The sequence below is a fragment of the Aphelocoma coerulescens genome, chromosome 2, assembly GCF_041296385.1.
Source record: "Aphelocoma coerulescens isolate FSJ_1873_10779 chromosome 2, UR_Acoe_1.0, whole genome shotgun sequence".
NCBI lineage: Eukaryota > Metazoa > Chordata > Aves > Passeriformes > Corvidae > Aphelocoma > Aphelocoma coerulescens.
In genome coordinates, this window is record NC_091015.1 from 44920179 (window position 1) to 44940298 (window position 20120).

Below are 20120 nucleotides of genomic sequence, written 5' to 3' on the forward strand. Positions count from 1 at the left end.
AATTATTGATAACCTGAGTTGTTTAAAGAAATGCTGTTGCTAGTTCAAGAAATATTAAATACAGGAAAAGATACAGCATCTCAGGCTGTCAGCTGGTTCACTAATGGAAATTACTAGTCTGGAGAGTTCAGACATCATTAAAGGTGAGAATAATACAACACAGTCACGCTCCTTTCCCTTTCTTTTTCTCCTGTCTATATCAAATCAGAAATCAGAGCAGGATATGACCTCACAGGTAACCTACTTTCCTCTTCTGCCAGTGCAGACTCTGTCTGTATGATATCACCCATTTCTGAGAGCTTTTCAAAGCCTGTTTTTAAAACATTCTGATGGTTTTTCCTTTGTTAACTTTGATATATTATTTTACAGTCTAACAGCTCCCTGTTAGTAAGGTTTTCCTGATAGTCAGCCTGAAGCTCTCTCTCATAATTCATTCTCTTAACTGTAAATTTCTTTATTCAGATTCAGTTCTATTTATGCCACACCAGACTGCATTGTTCTTCTGTTATTATAATATTATGTTTAGAGCTAAAGTATAATTTTTTCTTCCAATTATTTCTCTTACTGAAAGGCAAAATCTGAAACTGACACTAATACCTACATTACAAATTATTTTTGCCCCAAAATATCTGTTTGCAAATTTCTGAAGTTTAACTTATTTTATTCTCTCTCAGTTTTCATAAGTCTTCATAAATGAAACAATGTATTTTTGTTTTCCTTGATCTTTATACAGCCTACTTATTCATTACTACCCCTGAAGTTTATTAGGGATGCTTGCTTTCTTTTCCAGACTTGTGAAGATATTAAGAAAATACACGATGCAAAAAATCTTGTAATAGGACAATCTGTCCTCTTTGTACTTTTAATACCTTGAGTTTCCTTGGCTTATTTTTCCTCCTCTGTAGGTAACCCATACCTATAAAATATATTTAAGTAAGTTTTGTAGAATTACATTTATCTTCCTAATATAAGTTATTAATATGTAGTTCAACTCTTCTCTTGAGAGCATATTACATTGCAGCATTTTTTCATTTTACAGTAACATCAAATTAGACTTTAGTGTTAAGTATTGCAGTTATGGCCTGACATTTACACAGTCACCTTTTCCTTCCCTTTCTCTATTTTCTATGGAGTTGTTACAATCCACAATTGCATTTGGAAATTCACACCTTTACTTTTTTTTTCATTTAAGGCAGAGGCAATCTTACTTTAAATCACTGTAAAAAATAGTTTTAAAAAAAAGTGCCATTTTTTCTGTCCCTGCAACTGCACATATGGCTTGCCAACTCCTTAAGGAATGATCAAAATGAATCAAATGTCTAGAATTCCAGACAATGAAGGCAAGATTCTTCTTCAAAACCACAGTCAATTCACCATTACTCATGGTTCACACAAATTGCACACTCTGTGTTGACCCAGACTGACTGCAGCAGCTATAAATGTTTTGAAATCAGTGCTGCACAAGCACATGGATAAGGCCACAATCAAAGCCACATCTGGCCCCATAAGCCCCCCTGGAATGGGGGTATACAATACACAACCAGCTGAGTGGATATGAAGCAGCTTCATGGGGCTGACTCTGTACACAGGCAATTTATTATACCCTTGCCTTCACTTTTAACATGCCCCTCTGCTCCCCCTGTATTACCAGCACCCAAAACCCCATAACACAATAGAGAAAAGTTCACTGATAATAAACTGGTGATAAAATTAAGTAAATAAACCACTCAATGCTAACAGTTTTTTGTGTCCTATTATCCCATGTCTTCTTATAGGAGAACTCCAAGTGGACTCTGTACTTGATGCAGTAAGTACAGGAATCTTCATCATCTTCTCTAATATGTAGCTGAATGGACATTATCTGCACTGGAAATGCCACTGTCACAACTACAACAGTAGGGTGGCATTTACTATAATGCTGTAAAACAAATAAGTTCTAAGAGATAAGTGCTTCTTTCTAGTCCTATTCCTCTAATCCAAAATTTAAAGGCAAAAATTTCCTAATACAGTGAAACAAAATCCCCAAGGAATTAAATTAAATAATGCTTTGCAAAGACTTACAGTCCATAAATCTGTGGAGCAATTTCCAGTCGGTTCAGATGCATGTACAGCTCAATATCATGTTTCTTCAGCAGATGATCCTGAATTTGATTTACTTTTGCTACAATAGCTATGGATGGCCCCAAGTCCTGCGGCCTTGCAAAGGGCATAGGTGTTATCATCACGTCTTTCTCCTGCAGATACAAGAAAACAGGGTGAATAAAAGAACCCATGAAGCCTTTTTGTCTGAAGGGATCATGTACAGGAGATTTCGTTTGTTGTAAACACTGGCTTCCAAATAAACACGGTAATAACTAATTTTTTTTATAGCAGAAGAAGAATCTCAAGTATCCACTTCTGCAGAAGATACTGTGGGATTCCCCTTCCCAGGAGTGCCAAGGAGTGCCCGTCATTCTGCACATCAATTTTTACGTGCATGCTTTACTTTTCATGCTCTGACAAAGTGTTGACAGCTTTATTTTAGCTTTAATATCAGCAGTCTGAGTCAGTCCAGAATAAAGCAGATGAATAGTAACTCAGTAGAGAATACATGCCCTCAGAGGACAATAAATTGCAAAGCAAATAGGAAGTAACTTATTTTCAAACAATCCTTTCTAAACAGGCTTCCCTTGCTCAGAAAATCTGGTGGCTGCACCTTAAAACCTACACATCTTTGATAATGTATCAGAAACTTTTAAAGGAAAAAAGAAATAGAACAATGAGACAGCAGCTGGTTGGACCTGAGGGCTGTGCAAACTATGCCATGATCTACAACACAACACAACACAACACAACACAACACAACACCACAACACAACACAACACAACACAACACAACACAACACAACACAACACCACAACACAACACAACACAACACAACACAACACAACACAACACACATCAAGTGAAAACCGGTGGAGTATTAGCATCCTTGAAAATGGTACTGCTTTAAATTTGTTCTTCTTGCAAAAGAGTTAATATTGAAAAAGAGACAGAATGCCAGAAAGAAATGCAGCAAGTAATGAACTGCATCAAATAGGAAACATGTAAAAAGGAGAACGTGAAATAAAAAAGGACAAGTCAAAACTATCAAGAGAAAGATAGGGGGACAGGGAAACAGAGAATTAATCTGTTAGGAACATTGTTAAGGTTATAAACCAGGGAAAATTGGAACAGTAAGAAGAGAAGAATTTTGCAATGACTGTGCTACAATCTGTCATCATGACCTCTGACCCAAAAGCTTCACTTTGAAAAACAGTTGCTGTTTTTCTACACTTTTGCTCACTATATTAATAGAGAAGCATTATCCAGATCAAAGGGTTAATCATTTCAGGAGATTTCACTGCATTTTACATTGTTAAAATACAAATTCACTTGTTTCAATATTGTGAAAAGAGCATTATTTTTAACAATCAATAACAAAGAAAGTTTGTTTTCATTGTATAAGCTGTTCCCAAGGTAGTTTCCTATGGTTATTTCAAAATCCCATGGTTTAATAATCAAATGGGCAGTGAACATTTAATAATGTCTACCAAAAAGTCTATTTTTTATGTTGATCTTCTTTGCTTGAAGTACCTTTTCTTAATGGTTTGATTTCTGTGCTGCAGAAGATATGGTAGGATGTTGAGCAGTGATTTCTATATCTATTTAAGGACCTGATTGATTATAAACTGTATCTTAAAATCTGCTTAATTGTTGCTTTGCTATGGCAGTTGCAGTGAAGGGACTGACCTGTCTATTATAGTGTGGTAGTTTAACCATGATATCGTGGTACCAAGACATATTCATTTAAGATACTCTAGCAAATCACTTGAAAAAAGCTCCCTCAGATTGTCAAATAAAGCTCACTGACATGGCATGCATTTATTCAAAATCTTCGCTATTCTAACAAAAAAAAAATTGAAATAAAACATCTAGTGTCTTAGAGGCTAATAAGCAATGCTGCCACTTAGTTAAATTCCAAAGCTCTTCACAGCTGCAGGTACATTGAGAAAGGATATTTCTCCTACCTTATTTTTTAAATTTTTCTGTTAACTTCTTTCTTACCAAGTTGGGCAGCGTACTTTCTACCCTGAATTTTATTTCTCCACTGTATGGCTATTTCCTATCATTTCAGACCCATTTCACTATTTTCTTGGTCACATGCTAAAATGCAAAATATTGAAGATAGGTATCTACTAATCTTCTTCTATATGATACGGTAACATTGCCTTAATGTTAAATGTCATTATATTAATTTTTTTCATAAACATATGAATTTATCTTTGAAACCAATCATAAAAGTCTGTAACTCTATATATTTGTAGACTGTGCATGTTCTATCATTTGGCATGCATCTGGGGTATGAACTTTATTGTGGTTTATTCAAGTTGACTTTAACTTCAGCTTGACCACTTCATGCATTCATAACTGATGATCCAAAAGACCTGTGTTTTTAAGCTTTTCTTTATTATAGGCATAAAACCTTATATGGAAAGCTCAGCATCAGAACCCCTCTGCTTATTTGAACTTGTAATATGAAAAGACTAGCTATTACTCAGTTTAGTCTTTACACTATTAGTTGTCTGTGGGTTTCAAGCCATCTTTACAAAATTACAAGACAGATTATTAAACCCTGGCTCAAGCGTGGAAAGATTGTGAATATCAAAACTAATGCAAGCTTCCTCTGTGCCAAAATTGGAGTTATTTGCCACTTGCAGCATTTGTGCACCTTGGCATAATGCAGCACTGACACATTGCTGACTGTCAGACTGACTGACTATCAAACATGGCTAAGTGCATCCAATAGTACGTGCTGGCTTGCCATTTCTAAAAGCACGAGATAAGTAAATGGTATCCATCAAAATGCAGTTTATCAGCATCTCAGAAATTAACCCTATTAACAGAAATCTTCAAGGCATGACAGAATCTGTGAGGAAGCAGCTGCAGCCAGTAACAAAGCCTTGCCTCTCCATGCCTCCTGATTCCGTCTACTCCACCAAGAAGCTTGGTGGATGACTAGAGCACAACAAAGTCATGTCTGTTGTCTCCTCTCATGCAATTTGGTTGAGAAAATGACAATACCTCTAGTCAGCTGAAGTTGCTCCAAAAATCACATAGCTGGTGTGAAACAAACAGCCCAAACAGAAAGATGCTCAAATAAACTAATAAAACTAAGCCGCCAAAATGTTTAACTAGGAATGACTCACAGTGCTTGTGCCTAAAGCCAAGTGGCCAACCAATACTGTGCTCCTGCTCATGCTCACTATATAATTATTTGCCATGTGAGAGAAAATACCCGTTTTCTTTTTGTCAGCTTTTAACTCTTGCAAAAATATTTGAGTGCATGTGTTTAGTCATCTATTACTAACATGAAATAGAAATTGGTCAATCCTAAAAGGATGTGGTTCACAACAAAAAGACAAAATGAGGGATGGCTCAGAATGTGCTATTTGTTTATAGGAGAGCACCAGATTCACCCCTAAGAGCAGTTTAAATATGAATACCAGTGAAATGCAGCTGAAAACTTTAGCTAAATATTAGGAACAGTCACCAAGTTCTGTCACAAAACATTACGTACCACAACATGAACTGGCATGGCTGGTAGTCGATACTAATACTATTTATATATTCATGCATTTAGGAAACAAATGCTACAGCAGAAAAGAGAGGCTAGGACACAGTACAAGTATAAACTGCAGACAGATTTCTCTCATTAACCACTAGGGAATGGAGTAGCTGGAGCAGCTCCTCTAATGGCAATTGGGAGTAATGGAAACAACTGTTAGAGGCTGTAAAATGTAACATGTCTCTCAGAGCACATGCCTTCATTGCTTCCTTTGTGAAGATTCACACTTTATTATGTAGCTAACCCTCAAAGTCATGATTGTAAAAGGCATATGTACAAGAAAGGATTATTAAAGATTATACATGTTTGCAAAGAACAAGAACAAACAACTAGATATTAATCCATTCTCTTTGCATTGTTAATTTTTTATGCCATGAAAGGACTGGAAAGGGCAATGTAAACTTTCACCTTCTACCCAAGTACTGCAAGTCTGTAAGCAGACCTAGTTATTTCCTGGAATAACATTCAGTCTCAGACTTTACCACCTCTGTCACATAAACTGGAACAAACACATTTGAATACACTGTATTTTGAAAAGCTACACTCAGAGAAACATATCTCACAGCCTTGTTATTGAAATAAAAGTGCCGATGCAGTAAAATTTGTATCTCATATGCTTTATCCCTAGCTAATGAAATTATATAAAAATCCAAGTAATTTTTAACTGCAGATAACTTAGGCCAAGATGTCAATGCTCCATATCTAAAAAAATATATAATACTTTAAATACTTAAAGAAAATAGATGCTTTTAAATGAGTCTTGGGTGAACAACTTTTTCTTCATTAGACTGACAAAACCAGCATTCAAACTAGTACTCCCTAATTACAGTTTACAACTATAGGTTTTGGTGTACACATATGGACATCCAGAACCAACCAAATTCTCATTAATTTTTTGTTAACTCTAGATATTGTCCCCATGGTCTATGCAAAAAATGCTGGAGTGAATCAAGATGAAACTAAGTTTGGAGGCCAGCTCTTTTAGGATATTATACACTGAAAGTCTCAGCAATACCTGTAATACTGTTAACAATATTTTGCTAGAGCCTCCATACATACCCTGCATCACACAAATAATTTTCCAGAATTATAAAAAAAGGGAAACTTAAAGATGGAAAGAGAAAGGAAAAGAAATAGTCAAAGAAAATCTTGAGCAACTGACTGAGGGAATTGTCCTTCCTGCCATGCATGAAAAAATTTAGGCAAGGACTAGACGGTCTCTAGAAGGTCCTTGCAAAGGAGAGTTCTGCATAACTAAACTCAGGACACTGCAAAAGCTTTATGAAAGCAGTAACATACTAAATTCAGTGGTGTCCGTACAGATACACGAGATCTGAAGGCACAGACATTCCCTCTGTTTGAATTTCCTGAGGTTGTGAAGAAAAAAATGAACGAAATGGGAGTGATTATGCCAGGGAAAGATACACCCTGGCCTTTGATAGACAGTCTATGGTTAAAGTTTCAGTTTCACAGCAAATTGTCTGTATTGTAAAGAGCTGAAAATAATTCAAGGCTTAATACTTTACCTACAGGCCTTTATTTAACATGACATTTGCACAGGTTTTGGACACAGAAGTGCCTATGACAGGCAGTCTTTCAAATGCTATGCAAGAACATCACTTACATACAGAAAAATCTGTGCTCGCGCAATTGGCTTTTTATTATCAAGTGATCTTTCAACAGATAGGAGGACACTCCACAAGTGCTTCTGACCAGATTCTGAAGAACCTTTAAAGATTGTAAACTTGTTTGAGACTGCTTTAACCAAGTTAATAGATGTCTAATTAGCTTTAAGTAACATGAATCATATTAAAATCACATTTGCTTAAAAACACAAGTACATTTTAAAGCAATATTTACCTTTTGACTGTCATGTTCAAAAGTTGAAAACCAGTGTTCTGCTGTTTTCATAAGACGTGTGAACATTGCACTGAAAGGGAACAACCCAGAAACTTGGTGTTAAATAATGGTGTCAATTACAAATAAGAGCAAATTAAATGTAAAGAAACTTGTTAAAACTTACTAGGCATCATGTTCCAGATATTCAGGATTCAAAAGAACTTTCATTTCCTCGCTGAAAAAGGCAACAGTGAACAATCCAAATGTGAATGTTTATTTTTGGTCAGCATTCTGCATGTACTATTATGTATTTATAAGCCAAGTTTCATATAAAGTGCAAATGAGAAAACTAGCCTTTTTAATTAAAAAGAGCAACTCCATTGAACAAATGAAGTCTTTCCTTTTTATAAAGATCAAAAACAAATTAGCTGCCTTGTCTGTACTACAATGAAGTAACCATCTAATTATTCCAAATAACAAATTACTGAATGTCACAATGTATTATTTGAATATGCTTGATCTAGAATAATTGATTGCTGCACAATCTATCACTGTTTGTCCCAAACAACAAAAAAAAATATGGTTACTGGTCAAATATGTAGTATCAAAACATTAATTTATTTTGTTTTAATAGCCTGTATTTTTATTGTACTTTAACAGCAATTAATCAGTGACAGCACCTCTTTTCCATCTACTTTGCTGCTTAGCTCTACTTTTTCAGTGGGGATGGAACAGAATGCTGTACATAACACATGGTTATTTTAAGTTACTTAGCACTGAAGAGCATCTTCTAGGTAATTTTAGGATATCTAAGGACAGACACTGAATAAAAACACACACTTGTAAATAATCATCTTAATGCTTAACCGCCTTTGGGCAGTCACATGGAGAGGTACCTACAGAGGTTATATTGTATTGCACACATAATTAAATTGGTTTTTATTCACGATGGAGTCCAGAACAGAGTGCAAAAAAACCAAATGGAATGTCCTAAATATCACAAGAATGAAACTAGTTTATTTATTTTTTAAAAAATAAAAACAAAAGCCTTACATATGGGGCAAGAATAAAAGCAGACAATCATGTGTGATGCAGTATCTTATATGTATGAACATGACTGCGTGCATACACACATAAACACTTTTGAAAGAAATCAATAGCTTTGATCAATAGGAGGATCAATAGCTTAACATAATGTTACTATAAAGTCAAAGAATAGTTGGATCTCGCAGCTACAACACTGCAGGTGATGAAAGAAATACCAATCTCAACAATTTGTCTTCACTGGTTATTTCCCCTTTTAAGATATGAGGAAAGAGCATCGGTGGTAAGATGTCTACTCTGTGAGCGTAGCTCACTAATCTGTCTCCCCTCTGCAATGACAAAACCAAAACCACTTCTGGCAACAAGGATGAGGTGGAACTGCAGGTAGGTATGCAAGCTTTTAGATCACGGTTTTCCTTAGGTTTCTTGTCTCCCCATTTTTTCACAAGCCAATGTCTGTGAAGGGGCCAATCTCAGAAGCTGTAGTAGGAAAGACGAAATAAGGATATTCCCATCAAAGCACAAGGATGCAATGATGTCTAATATTAATTTATGAAGTATAAACAAAGAATTATGGAACAAATATTTTTAAGTTATAGTTCAGCCAACTTATTTTTTAAAGAAAACGGATTTTATACAAATAAAATGCAATGCTTGCCTTGGTTGTGCAGCTTCACTGGCATGTGAAAAAGCCTGGTGGTCACAATGTAGGATAAAGACAATGGGAGCTAGAAGTTCATGCATGCCCTAAATAGAAATGGAAAAGCAAAAGTATATTTAGGTTTTCCAGTCATATAATAGTTAGTGCCTAATGCACAGCATAAGGCAGACAGCAATATTAGGTGCAGACTAACTAAAAGCATGAACATTCATTCACATTCTTAACAGAACAGTTTCATAATCAATGGCTTTTATCTTAAATCCTGATTAAATCCAAGTGTTTATTCCTCTATAATATACAGAAACAAGTTAGTCTCCCTTTTTCTAACACAACACACAACAAATTGGCAATGGTAGGCAACCCTGCACCTGGCAGTTTACTTCAAGATCTATGTTCATAAATATGAATTTTATTTATGATAATTATAATAATGATCTACAGTACAGAGATCTGCAATAGGGAAAAATTACAAAATGTAAAATTATTTTGTATTCTATAATGTTCCAAAACCGCAGACAAAAGTGTAACAGGAGGCTCCAAAGGAGACAAGAGTAGCTATTTGGGAAAGAAAACGAAACTTGCATTTCTAAGGACATGAAAATTAAAATAAGTTTTTGGGTTTTTTGGTTTTCTTTCTTTTAAGTTGTTATGTCAACACTCAAAATAAACTCATTAAACACAATGCATAGAAGACCTGGTACTGTTCCACTGCAGAGTACTACTTACATATGCAATCTACATTAAGATACAGAAAAAATATAGAAATATGCAGAAATCAGAACAAAAAAAAAGGGTGGGCAGTTGAGGACTTGGGCCAGCATTAGAAGCATGGCTGGGCCACCCAGGAGCGTTGGGATCCCAGTGTTGGGACTAGGACAGCAGGGAGGAGCTACACAGGCTCCAGGCTGGGGCAGGGGTCAGCCATACAGACGAAGGGAAGGAAGCCCTTTGGTGATGGAAGGAATGTGGGAAGAAGGATTGAGATCTGTCTGCCTCTGGACACAAGATCACTCTAAGGGGACAGCATTCCTGACCTCTGCCCAGAACCACCAATTACAGCTGGGGCTTGGTGCCAAGTCCCCAGGCTACCCCTGCTGGGACTGTCTCTGGATGGAGTCCTTGCCCAGGTGTAGGAGGAAGAACCTGCTGCCAGCAGTGCTCCAGTTCAAGGGTACAACTATTTCAATAAGTGTAGCCTCAGTCCTGACTCCAGGTGAGTGTTCTGGACACACAGGGGCTCCAAGAAGACTATCTCATCTATCCTGCTGCAGAAGGAGCACTGTGGCTGGTTCATCAAGCTCAACAGCATTTCGGGTTGCTGTCAGGAGTCAGATGGGTCCCCTGATAGGAGATGTTCTACTTTTAATTGCTGCAGTTCCAAGCCAGGAAGCCTCTGCACTTGCTTTTCCAGCCCTTTCAGTGATGGACAGATGTGAACACTGGAAGTGTTACATGCTTGTAAGTGACCTCGACCTCGCTGCTTTGCCAGTGTATCAGTTGATATTCCATACAGCATCTGAAGAGTGTTCAGCACCAGGAAGTTAGCTTATCAGCTTCATATGTACTGAACAGATCCACTAACTACAAAAAACCTTGAACTTTTATTGGAAATAATGGGCATTTTCCTTAAGTGGTATGAACTGACCGAAGAGGCAGACGTGGAAGCCCTCTCTACATCATTAAGTATCTTGAGTATGCTTGGATGCATAGCTTTTGACAATTTTGACAAAAGTTGTTAGAGTGGGGATACTGTAACACGTGTATCAAACAACAAGGCCCGTGGAAAAGAAACATATGTGGACCGATTCTTGGTAGATGTTTCAGAGATGTTTATTTCCCCAGCCGCATGTCCGGAGCTCTGCCAAGGAACTGCGGCAACCACGGGACCCAAGGGTCCTTGCCCATGCAGGGGAACACAAAACAACCACTGGGGAATGAGGCTGACCAGGAGCAGGGAAACCCCGTGTCTGCCCCCAAGGGCTCCTCTCCCAGGGCTACATGGCAGGGGGGAAGGGACCCTGTCAAAATGTTTTCATGATCTCTCTGTGTGCTATCAACTAAAATCCTAGGAAATTTAATTTTAATTTCCTAAGGACTGAGATGACTGTTATAGCCTCAATGGCGGGGCTGAGGTTTGGATGTTTTCTTTCCCTTCCTATTTCTGAACCTCTAGGGACTACTTTGAAAGATGAAGTCTAAAGAAAAATTCAGTTAGGAAAACCAAAACCCAAATACAGCCATTTTATTTCAGAAGCTGATGTAAAACACCACAAACGGGTTAGATTACAAATTGTCAAGTTTTGATTTCTTAAAATACTATGGTCATGTCAAAGGAGAAAGGTCCAGGATTAGACAATATATAAGTGGCAAAAATATTTAAATAACCGGGGTTGTACTTCCACACACAGAGCCCTCGGTTAATTAACAGTTCCACGTCTAATCTTTTATTCACCCTGATATACTAAACATGAAATAGGAGAAATGGAAATGCCAAAAAACTTGACTATCTAAAAAAACTACCAACTAAGCTGCAAACATATAAGTGGAAGAAAAAGAAAGAGGACATAAAATAAGAATTAGTTATAAAAGATAAAAGCACATCACAGATTCTTCCAACATAATAATATATCAACTCTATAATAAAATAGAATCATAATGTGGCTGCCCACATATAACAAAACCAAAACAAACAGATGATGAAATATCAGGATTTCAAAAAGATACCTCTGATCTTTCAGTTACAAGAGTACTTCAAATGTTTAGAGATTTTTATCTTGGCAAGAAACCTACCAGTGTAATATGCATACACATATTTTTTCAATGCTACAGTTTACTAAAACTCTTTAGTGCTAATAAATAAGTTGACAGAGCTCAGATAATTTTATGACACTTCCCAGCTACAACAAAATATTGATTCCATAATACAGTCTATGGTTTAGAAAGAAAACCAGAATTATAGCATTTTTACAAAGACAAGTAAATCAATGCATTTCAAAATTATACTGACTTCTCTCAGGGCAATCAAATCATGAACAAACAATAGCTAGCCTAGTGATTTAGCTTAATTTTCACTATTTCTTTTCAGTGTAACTAGGACCACAACTTTGTCACCACTCTTATAGAAGAACTCTAAGAGTAGCTTTTACATATTCTTAAGTACAATACACTATTCTCTTTAGATTTTATATTTACAGCTGTTATTTAAAAATGCAGTGATCCCAGGGAAGATTCTGCCTTTAAAATCTGTAATACAGCTCCACGACATTCTACTTCATTTGACTAGGGATAGAAATACATTTTTCCTTATCAAATAAAATGTTCCTTCAGGCTAGCCAAAAAACCCCCAGAAACCATACTACAAAGACAGCTTTCATGCATATATGCATATTAAACAAACATTATTGATTGCTTCTTGTAAGACTATATGCTGATGCTATGTAATAGTTTCAATAGAATGTTTTAAGTATGCAAATTGTCAAGGAACTATAATTTTTCCAAATATTTTGGAAGATAACATCGGGTAGGGACAGATGCTGACAGACAGAAGTATCAGTCTCCATTCATTGGCCAAGTTTAATAATTATAATGGCAATTGTATCTTTTGTATATGGTCATACAAATGAGACAGAGGAATTCTCATGGATGACAACAGAACCACTCCCCATGATGGAAACTGCAAATGAAGACAAGCTCCTTAATCTGGGCTTTGTATTCAGGTCACTGTGGAGACAACAACTTGGAGATGATCTGTGACCAATGAATAAATTGAAACCTTCATTATTTTCTCAAAAATATGCTAGGCTTTGCTGTAGTGGAAATTTTCATGGGAATTGGGGCTTTAGTCTGGTAAAAACACTACATCAGGGAGACTGACTACTAGATAGATATTTGGTAAAAGAAGGAAAAAACATATCCTGTTGCTACCAAAGGCTATTTTTTTTCAGTTAACTCAGAGAAGGGTAATGATGGACATGAAAAAAATGTTATCTAGAAAGAGAGGAGCATGGGGACAAAAAAGGAGGATCTTATTAATAAGCTAAAAGGAGGATTATTGTTTAAAAAAAACCAACCAGACAAACCCACCCTTTTAAAATGAGGTAAGAAAAATGCAAAGCTCCTAATAGAAGTAACACATGCCCACAACAAGAGAGGAAAACCACAATCATTTGCTATTTTGTGGACTTGGCACAGCACCACAAGACTTGGGTGATATACTGAACACACTTCAGAGAGGTTAAATCAACAGTTTTTCACGATCCAAATTCACTTAATTTTCTGCACTTCCTCTCCCCTTTTTCCTGTAGCAATCCCTTCCTGGAACTACCACACTACTGATGCACACCAGTCAAAGACAGAGGTAAAGAAGTTTTCTTTGTCAACAGCCTGTAGGCTTACAAAATTGAACCTGTTCTTTTATCCTCCTATGTTCATTTAGCCCACCAAGCAGTCTTTATTAAAGCTGAGGCATCAGGCAGTCAAAGTTCATTAATACCATTTATATAATCTCTGCAGTTTCAATTAACTCAGCAAGACATTCTACTACATGATAACAGTCTCATTAATTCAATAAAATCCCATAACTATTAACAATATGGTCTATGTTAAACGGGGTGTCACCTAGTAGAAAATAATAGCTTTAACAGCTTGTGATGAAACGCAGCACTTTTTTTTCTTTTTAAATTTGATCTGGCTAAATATTCCATTCCTATATAGAAAGGTATTATTTCTTGGTAAGGAATCAAGAGGATTTTAAATATGAGCAGAGGGTAATTAAGTCCTTTTAAGTCATATCAAAGAGTAAAATAATACTTCTTGTTCAATAAATGATAGACTAAATTAGCTAGAATGTGTTCTTCCATTTTCCCATCATCGGTCCTCTGGCCTATATTCACTAGAAAGAGGAGACTGAATACTGCAAAGCATTTTTTTAAGCAGTGGCCTTCAAAATACAGCTCCTAGATCTCATTTTTATTGTCCTTATGGAAGACCATTCCTTGCTCACTGTCTGTCAAACATGAAAAATAACCAGTTGATAGATGTTTCATATATTGGATAACTATATAGTCCATTTTTTATATAATCTCTAAGAAATTCTTCAGAAGTAACTGTTCCTTCAGCTCACATGTCCTTTGTTTCTATGAAATAACCATATTCCCTGGCTTGAGGACAGGGTGATCACAGACTATGTCTGAAAGCATAGATTGTTTTATAAAAATCTTCACATTTACTGAATCTCTGTATTTTTGTCTTAACAAATTTCCTATCTACCTGAAGTTGGCTCCTCTACAGTTTATCCTTTGTCCACACACACAGAGTATCCCTGGGTTTGTCAATCTCTACTCAGCCTACAGATAATTGTGTGAAGAAACAAATACAAATACACTTGGGTTGATACTCTGCATATTAGTCTTGCTATATGAATACAGTATAGTGTTTATAGTTACTTCAAAACCTTCAGAACAAATGTGAAATGTATTAACTTACTAACTGTGGATGCAGACTTAGTGCTACTTAGGCCTTCTTTACCATTTTATCAAAAATGGTTTGAGCAGACTCTCCTTTAAGTAACCCTGTAAGTGGTATTTTGTAGCACCTTTATCCTTCACTCAGGATTTTGTCAGCTGCATTGTACTTGGGTGCTCCAAGGTTAGATAAAGATCTATTTGCTAACATACTGCATGGCTTTAGCACTTCGGGGAAGAACTGAAAATATTACATAAAACTTAAAATAGTAAACTGTGTCTAAATTTCAGAAGTCACTATTTATGCTTTTTGTTTATTCAGTACCATTTTAAATCCTGTTGTATACTTTCTTTCTTTACCTAAGCAGAGAAAGCCTTTGTTTTTTTTTTCTTTCTTAACCAATGACAAAGATGTTTATAAAGAACTTTAAAGTTAGAAAACTTAGCAGCCTTAAAGAAAACAATTTGAGGTACTGTGTTATGAGGAAAAAGCATATGTTATTCAATGAACTTACTTACCAACCAGCTGACAAGCAGCTCTTTGATTACTTCAGCATTATGATACAACTTCAGATACAACAGAGGTACATTATTGTCAAACCATATAGAAAATGTTGAGTCAATGAATGCCACCTGTACAGTATTTTCATTACCTGTTTATAAAGCAACTGCTCATTTTCTCTGGCATAGCAGAACAGAACATCTGTAAGAATTTTCCTTACATTCTCTTGCTGGAAATATTGCATTTCAGGAAAGCTGAAAATGAAGCAATACAGCAAAAGTAAACAACAGAGTGCACAGAATGCCAGTTGCTGGTCTTCTGGAAGAGGTTTTAGGTAAGAGCCTCTCCCTTGTCTGCTTTCCCACTGCTCTGTGAATTGTGGGTGCTACTAGAGTAAAATACTTCTAAAGATGTATTACATTTGTTTTGCAACCGAAATTATAAACCATGTTCTTTAATATACACCAGTCTGCTACACAGGTATGATGATATCACAGTTATATTTAAATAACTAATCCCTTTTAATCTCATTAAAGCTAGAGATCTGAAAGAATGAAATACAATGGAAGAAATGGAAGAATGGATGAGAGTATGTCAGAAGATGCATATACACAGAGGTTCAATATCACTTTAATATTTGAAAGAATATTATCATTTGATGACAAGATTATTTAATTATCTCATAATTGACATGAAAACCAGTATCCTAAAATCTAGTATTTCTTACTGGTATCTGTTGCAATATAACACACTTAGACATTTCACTGTCTTTAACAGCTGTTGCAAATAAACTTTACAATCACAAAATAATCTGGCTGGGCAAATATCCTAAGTGAACCAGAATGAAGTGGATCTTGTGTGAGAATAAAGAAAAAAAGCTTCTGGGAAAATCCTGTTATATGTATACCAGAAAATGTAAATATTTCCAGTCTGTAACTACTCTGAAGCAACTCTCACCTGTGCTTCCTGCTCCTTGACTAATGGAGGGACGAAATAGAGTGGTTATGCAGGATGTATTGTAATTTAAAATTACAGTAAGTGCACAAACAAAGGTGCTTTCATTGTTACTGAAGAAATAACTATCTGGAAAAACATGTTTCATAAAGCAAACATCCCAAACCACATTGCTCCACAGTTATACAGAGCAATAACTAATAAAATCTGAAAAGGCAGAATACTAAAAAGAAAGGAAATGGTAAAGATGGACAAAGCAAAACAGAAGAATACTTAAAAAAGATGACAACTGTAGGCCTCAGGCTAGACAGATGAAAAAAAGGTTGTAGTATTGTCAGTTTTAAAATTAAATCACATGGTTTGAAATAAGATTTCTTCAAACAAATTTCCCGGGTCTGAGCTACAATGCTATACTCTAGACCAGTTGTATTTAAGGCTGTTGTAAAGCCTGTCACAGAGCAACAATATAGGAAATCATAATAAATTACTTCAGATAAGACTATTAATGTTGATAATCACTGTGGTCATCTCACAGAGGTGATGACAGGCAAGCACAGAAACAGAACTAATTAAGGCTAGAAAGGTGCTTTGAAATCCTTGGATGAAGGAGCTGAATAAAGAGCCAAGGCATAGAAGACACTGTGCCTTGAACACAGTAATGCTGAAGTCCTGAGAGAGGCACTGGGATGAGAGGTGTAACATTTTCCTGGCACCTGGTGGAGGTAATGGTAGACCAACATTTGGAAACTTGTATGCACTTGTACTAATTACATTACTGTAAAGGAAGGACACAGCTGAGACCAAAAGTGCATTACAGCAGATGGCAATTGACATAATTTAGGGGTTTGAAGAGATTATTTCTGAAGGACTGTTATTCAGGCCTGCCCTATGAAGTTTAGGAAGAGAAGACTAACATAGAAAACTCAAAAATACACAGAGATATCTGTGAGGATCTAGTAATACCAGAGATTGTGACAGAATGGATAATAATGAAATCAGGAATAAGCTGGCTGAAGTATTAATTATAGTAAATGTAAATAGAAGAGATCATGAGAGAACTATCAGTTCAGGATGGATTTTTGTGGAAAATGTCACTTTATGATTAAAGCTCTGTTTTAAAGAAATACAGTATCCTCAAATCAGCAAGGTAAGAATGCTTTCCATGAACATGAGAATATTACATTTAATTACATCTCTGAGAAAGCCTGCATAAGGACATGGGAATTTTCCTAGACTGTTTTATCACAACTCTACAATTAGTAAACAATGGTGCATTCAGGTCCCTGCTTTCTAGAAGTGAAGACCAGCGTGAGTCAGATACAACTTTCTAAAATACTCCTTCAGCTGATTTAGGGGCCCCTACACCAGAAGCAGCCAGAATTTGACATGGAAGTTTGAAGAAACAGGCTGGCAAACAAAGGATGCACAAAACAAATTTGGTGGCAGACAGAAATGAGGATCATAATCAATGGATTGCTGTTTCTTTCCATCTCTTCCACATACTTAGGAAGGATGTAGCTGTCCAATGGCTTTTCCACTGCCTTTTTTATGTTGGCAATTATTTTTTTCTTATTTGCGGGATGGAAAGTTTGGAACCTCAGCACCCACCACTACTCACCTTCACACACCTTCTATCATCCTAAACTGTGATTGTAACTCCTGAAGCAGAAACTAAGTAGTCCAATATATAGAAGTACTACTACAAAAGAGAAGAAATCCACTTGATTAGTCTATGAGGAATGCCCCCTAAACATTTTGGTTTCCTAAAATACTGGAGATAGAAAGAGGGTGATGAAATCTAGCCATTTGCAACCCTAGATGCCCATTCTGATGCCAGAAAGTAACCTGGTATTTTGATTTGAGTTAAATGCTCTTGCATCTGCCAATCTGCTGATTTCTATTTCTGCAGATTATTGTTAAAAATTTTTAAAAATGTTGATCACTAATGAGTTGGGACTAACTTAATATCCTTTCCTACTTGTAAATATTGGAAGCTGTAATTCTTATGCAACAGGCTGAAAATTGTATGTAGACATTATGGATTGTATTTCTCTCACCTGACTTTAGGAAACTAAAGTTTTGTTAGGCACTGGTGAGCTAGAAGCCTTTTATAATTATTGAAGAAAACCATACCTCTCTACAGTGTGATTCATCAGACAAAAACTAGATTTATACTTTAGGAAGAGATGATTTGTGTCCTAGAATTCTACAGGTACACAGACTCTAAAGCATGATTAACCGAGCTGTGAGCGTCTAGACTTCACAGACCTAATTATTAGGTGAGATAAGGATTCTCAAAATGCATAGGAACAAACACGCATGAACAAACTTTATTCCAGTTGCCTTTAGATAGCAAAGTCCTGCCGTTTAAACCAATTTAAACCAATACCAATTTTAGGAGCCTAATTCTAGCCACTTTTCCTGTTTATTATTACTACAGTTCAGGGAATTCTAACAAAAGCATTATAGTGTAATTTTTTCACTGCTTTGATAGCTGCAACTCTGGTTTGCTACTCTGTGTGCAGTTAGCATCACTCTCTACAGCATTATTTACTTGATGCTGTGGGATGACGGAGGACTGACCTAGATGACAAAGACTATAAAAACATTCATTAAATAAGAGGCAGCAACTAGAAATTAATGATTATAGTAATTGAATATAATAATTATTTTAACCTTTAATAAAAAGCATTGTAAATTAATGATGAATTTTAAACTTTTAAAATTCTAACTCCAGGGATTTATTTAAAGAAAGGAAATGAAAAGAGAGGGTTTTTGCATTCTAAAGCCACAGAATGTAGAACTTACTGCTTCTTAAAATAATGATAGTTTACAAATAGATACATATGTATACGTAAAAATGCATACTGTGTGTTATAATCAGACAAGTGCACATACAAAATGCCTGTAGTTTATCAAATATATTCATGTCACTGATAAATTTTGCTTTTTCATTGCTTGACTTATTTTGCTATTGATGACACAATGTGTACCACTACTGTTTCAAGTAGACATTATTTTGTGTAAATGTATAAATGAAAATTTCTTTACTCACTATTACTGATATTAGTGAATACTACTCTGCCATTTGCCACAGTGAGAGCCTCGACTTTGTGTGTGTATACATATATATTTAAGTAATAGTCTTACATCCACCATAACCTTCATACAACTTTTCAGTCTCCAATTATAGTTTAGATGCATATATATTTTAATCTTAGTACATCCTGAACTGCTTCCTTTAACAAAAAAAAATACCATCTGTTGTGAGAATGCACATGAAAGTATACTCAGACTTTAATTATACATCTCATGGCAAAATACATTCAAGAATGGGTCTAGGGACGGACATGTAAAATATTTGAAAACCAGACTGCAATGATTTCTTCTGCATGACTTGGTTCCTGTAAATGAAAATGTGTAAGCTTGGGATTTGTAAAATCTATGACTATCATCACTTTTTTCAAGTTATAAGGACAAAAAATTTGCAATATAGTAAAATTTCACCTGGTAGCAAACCAGTAGTTGAATTTAATTACATTTATGCATCACTCAATGCTTGCACTCTGAAAAAAAGTATTTTCAGGAACTGAGTGTTCTAACTCAAACAAGTTCCTAAACAGGAATGACCTAAGGGCCAAGAAGATGAAAACATAATCATAGTAATATCAGGACAAATTTTAAAAGGCATATATGACAAATAAAATTAGAATAGTGATAAATAAACTTCTCTCAACTTCTTCACACGAGTGACATTTCCCTTACTAATTACAAACTGCTCTTTTATTATTGATTGTATTAAGTGTTGAGAATTAAGAAAGTAATCTGTTTGATCTTTCATTATGATCATAATTTAGTTAAAAGACCTTTCAGTTTCTCTTACCTTCTCTTCGCTTCATACAGAAAACTACTTTAAATTTCAGAAGTAGTACACCTCCTAATATCTTAATTTAGAAGAGCTTTTCTTCAATGATACCAATAAATCTCCAGGATTTAATGTTCAGCTAGAT

General features: G+C 35.7%; 1 protein-coding gene across 8 annotated transcripts in view; it reads right to left on the reverse strand.

Moving 5' to 3' along the window:
- Positions 1-20120, reverse strand: part of TBC1D5 (TBC1 domain family member 5) — a 337427-nt gene that overhangs the window by 139078 nt on the left and 178229 nt on the right. For all 8 annotated transcript variants that reach the window (XM_069007252.1, XM_069007244.1, XM_069007246.1 and 5 more), the window contains 5 exons: positions 15308-15410; positions 9190-9278; positions 7672-7722; positions 7509-7578; positions 2062-2234 (listed from right to left, as the gene is read on the reverse strand). In XM_069007252.1, the coding sequence (XP_068863353.1) occupies positions 2062-2234; positions 7509-7578; positions 7672-7722; positions 9190-9278; positions 15308-15410 (486 nt within the window). The remainder of the gene's footprint in view (positions 1-2061; positions 2235-7508; positions 7579-7671; positions 7723-9189; positions 9279-15307; positions 15411-20120) is intronic.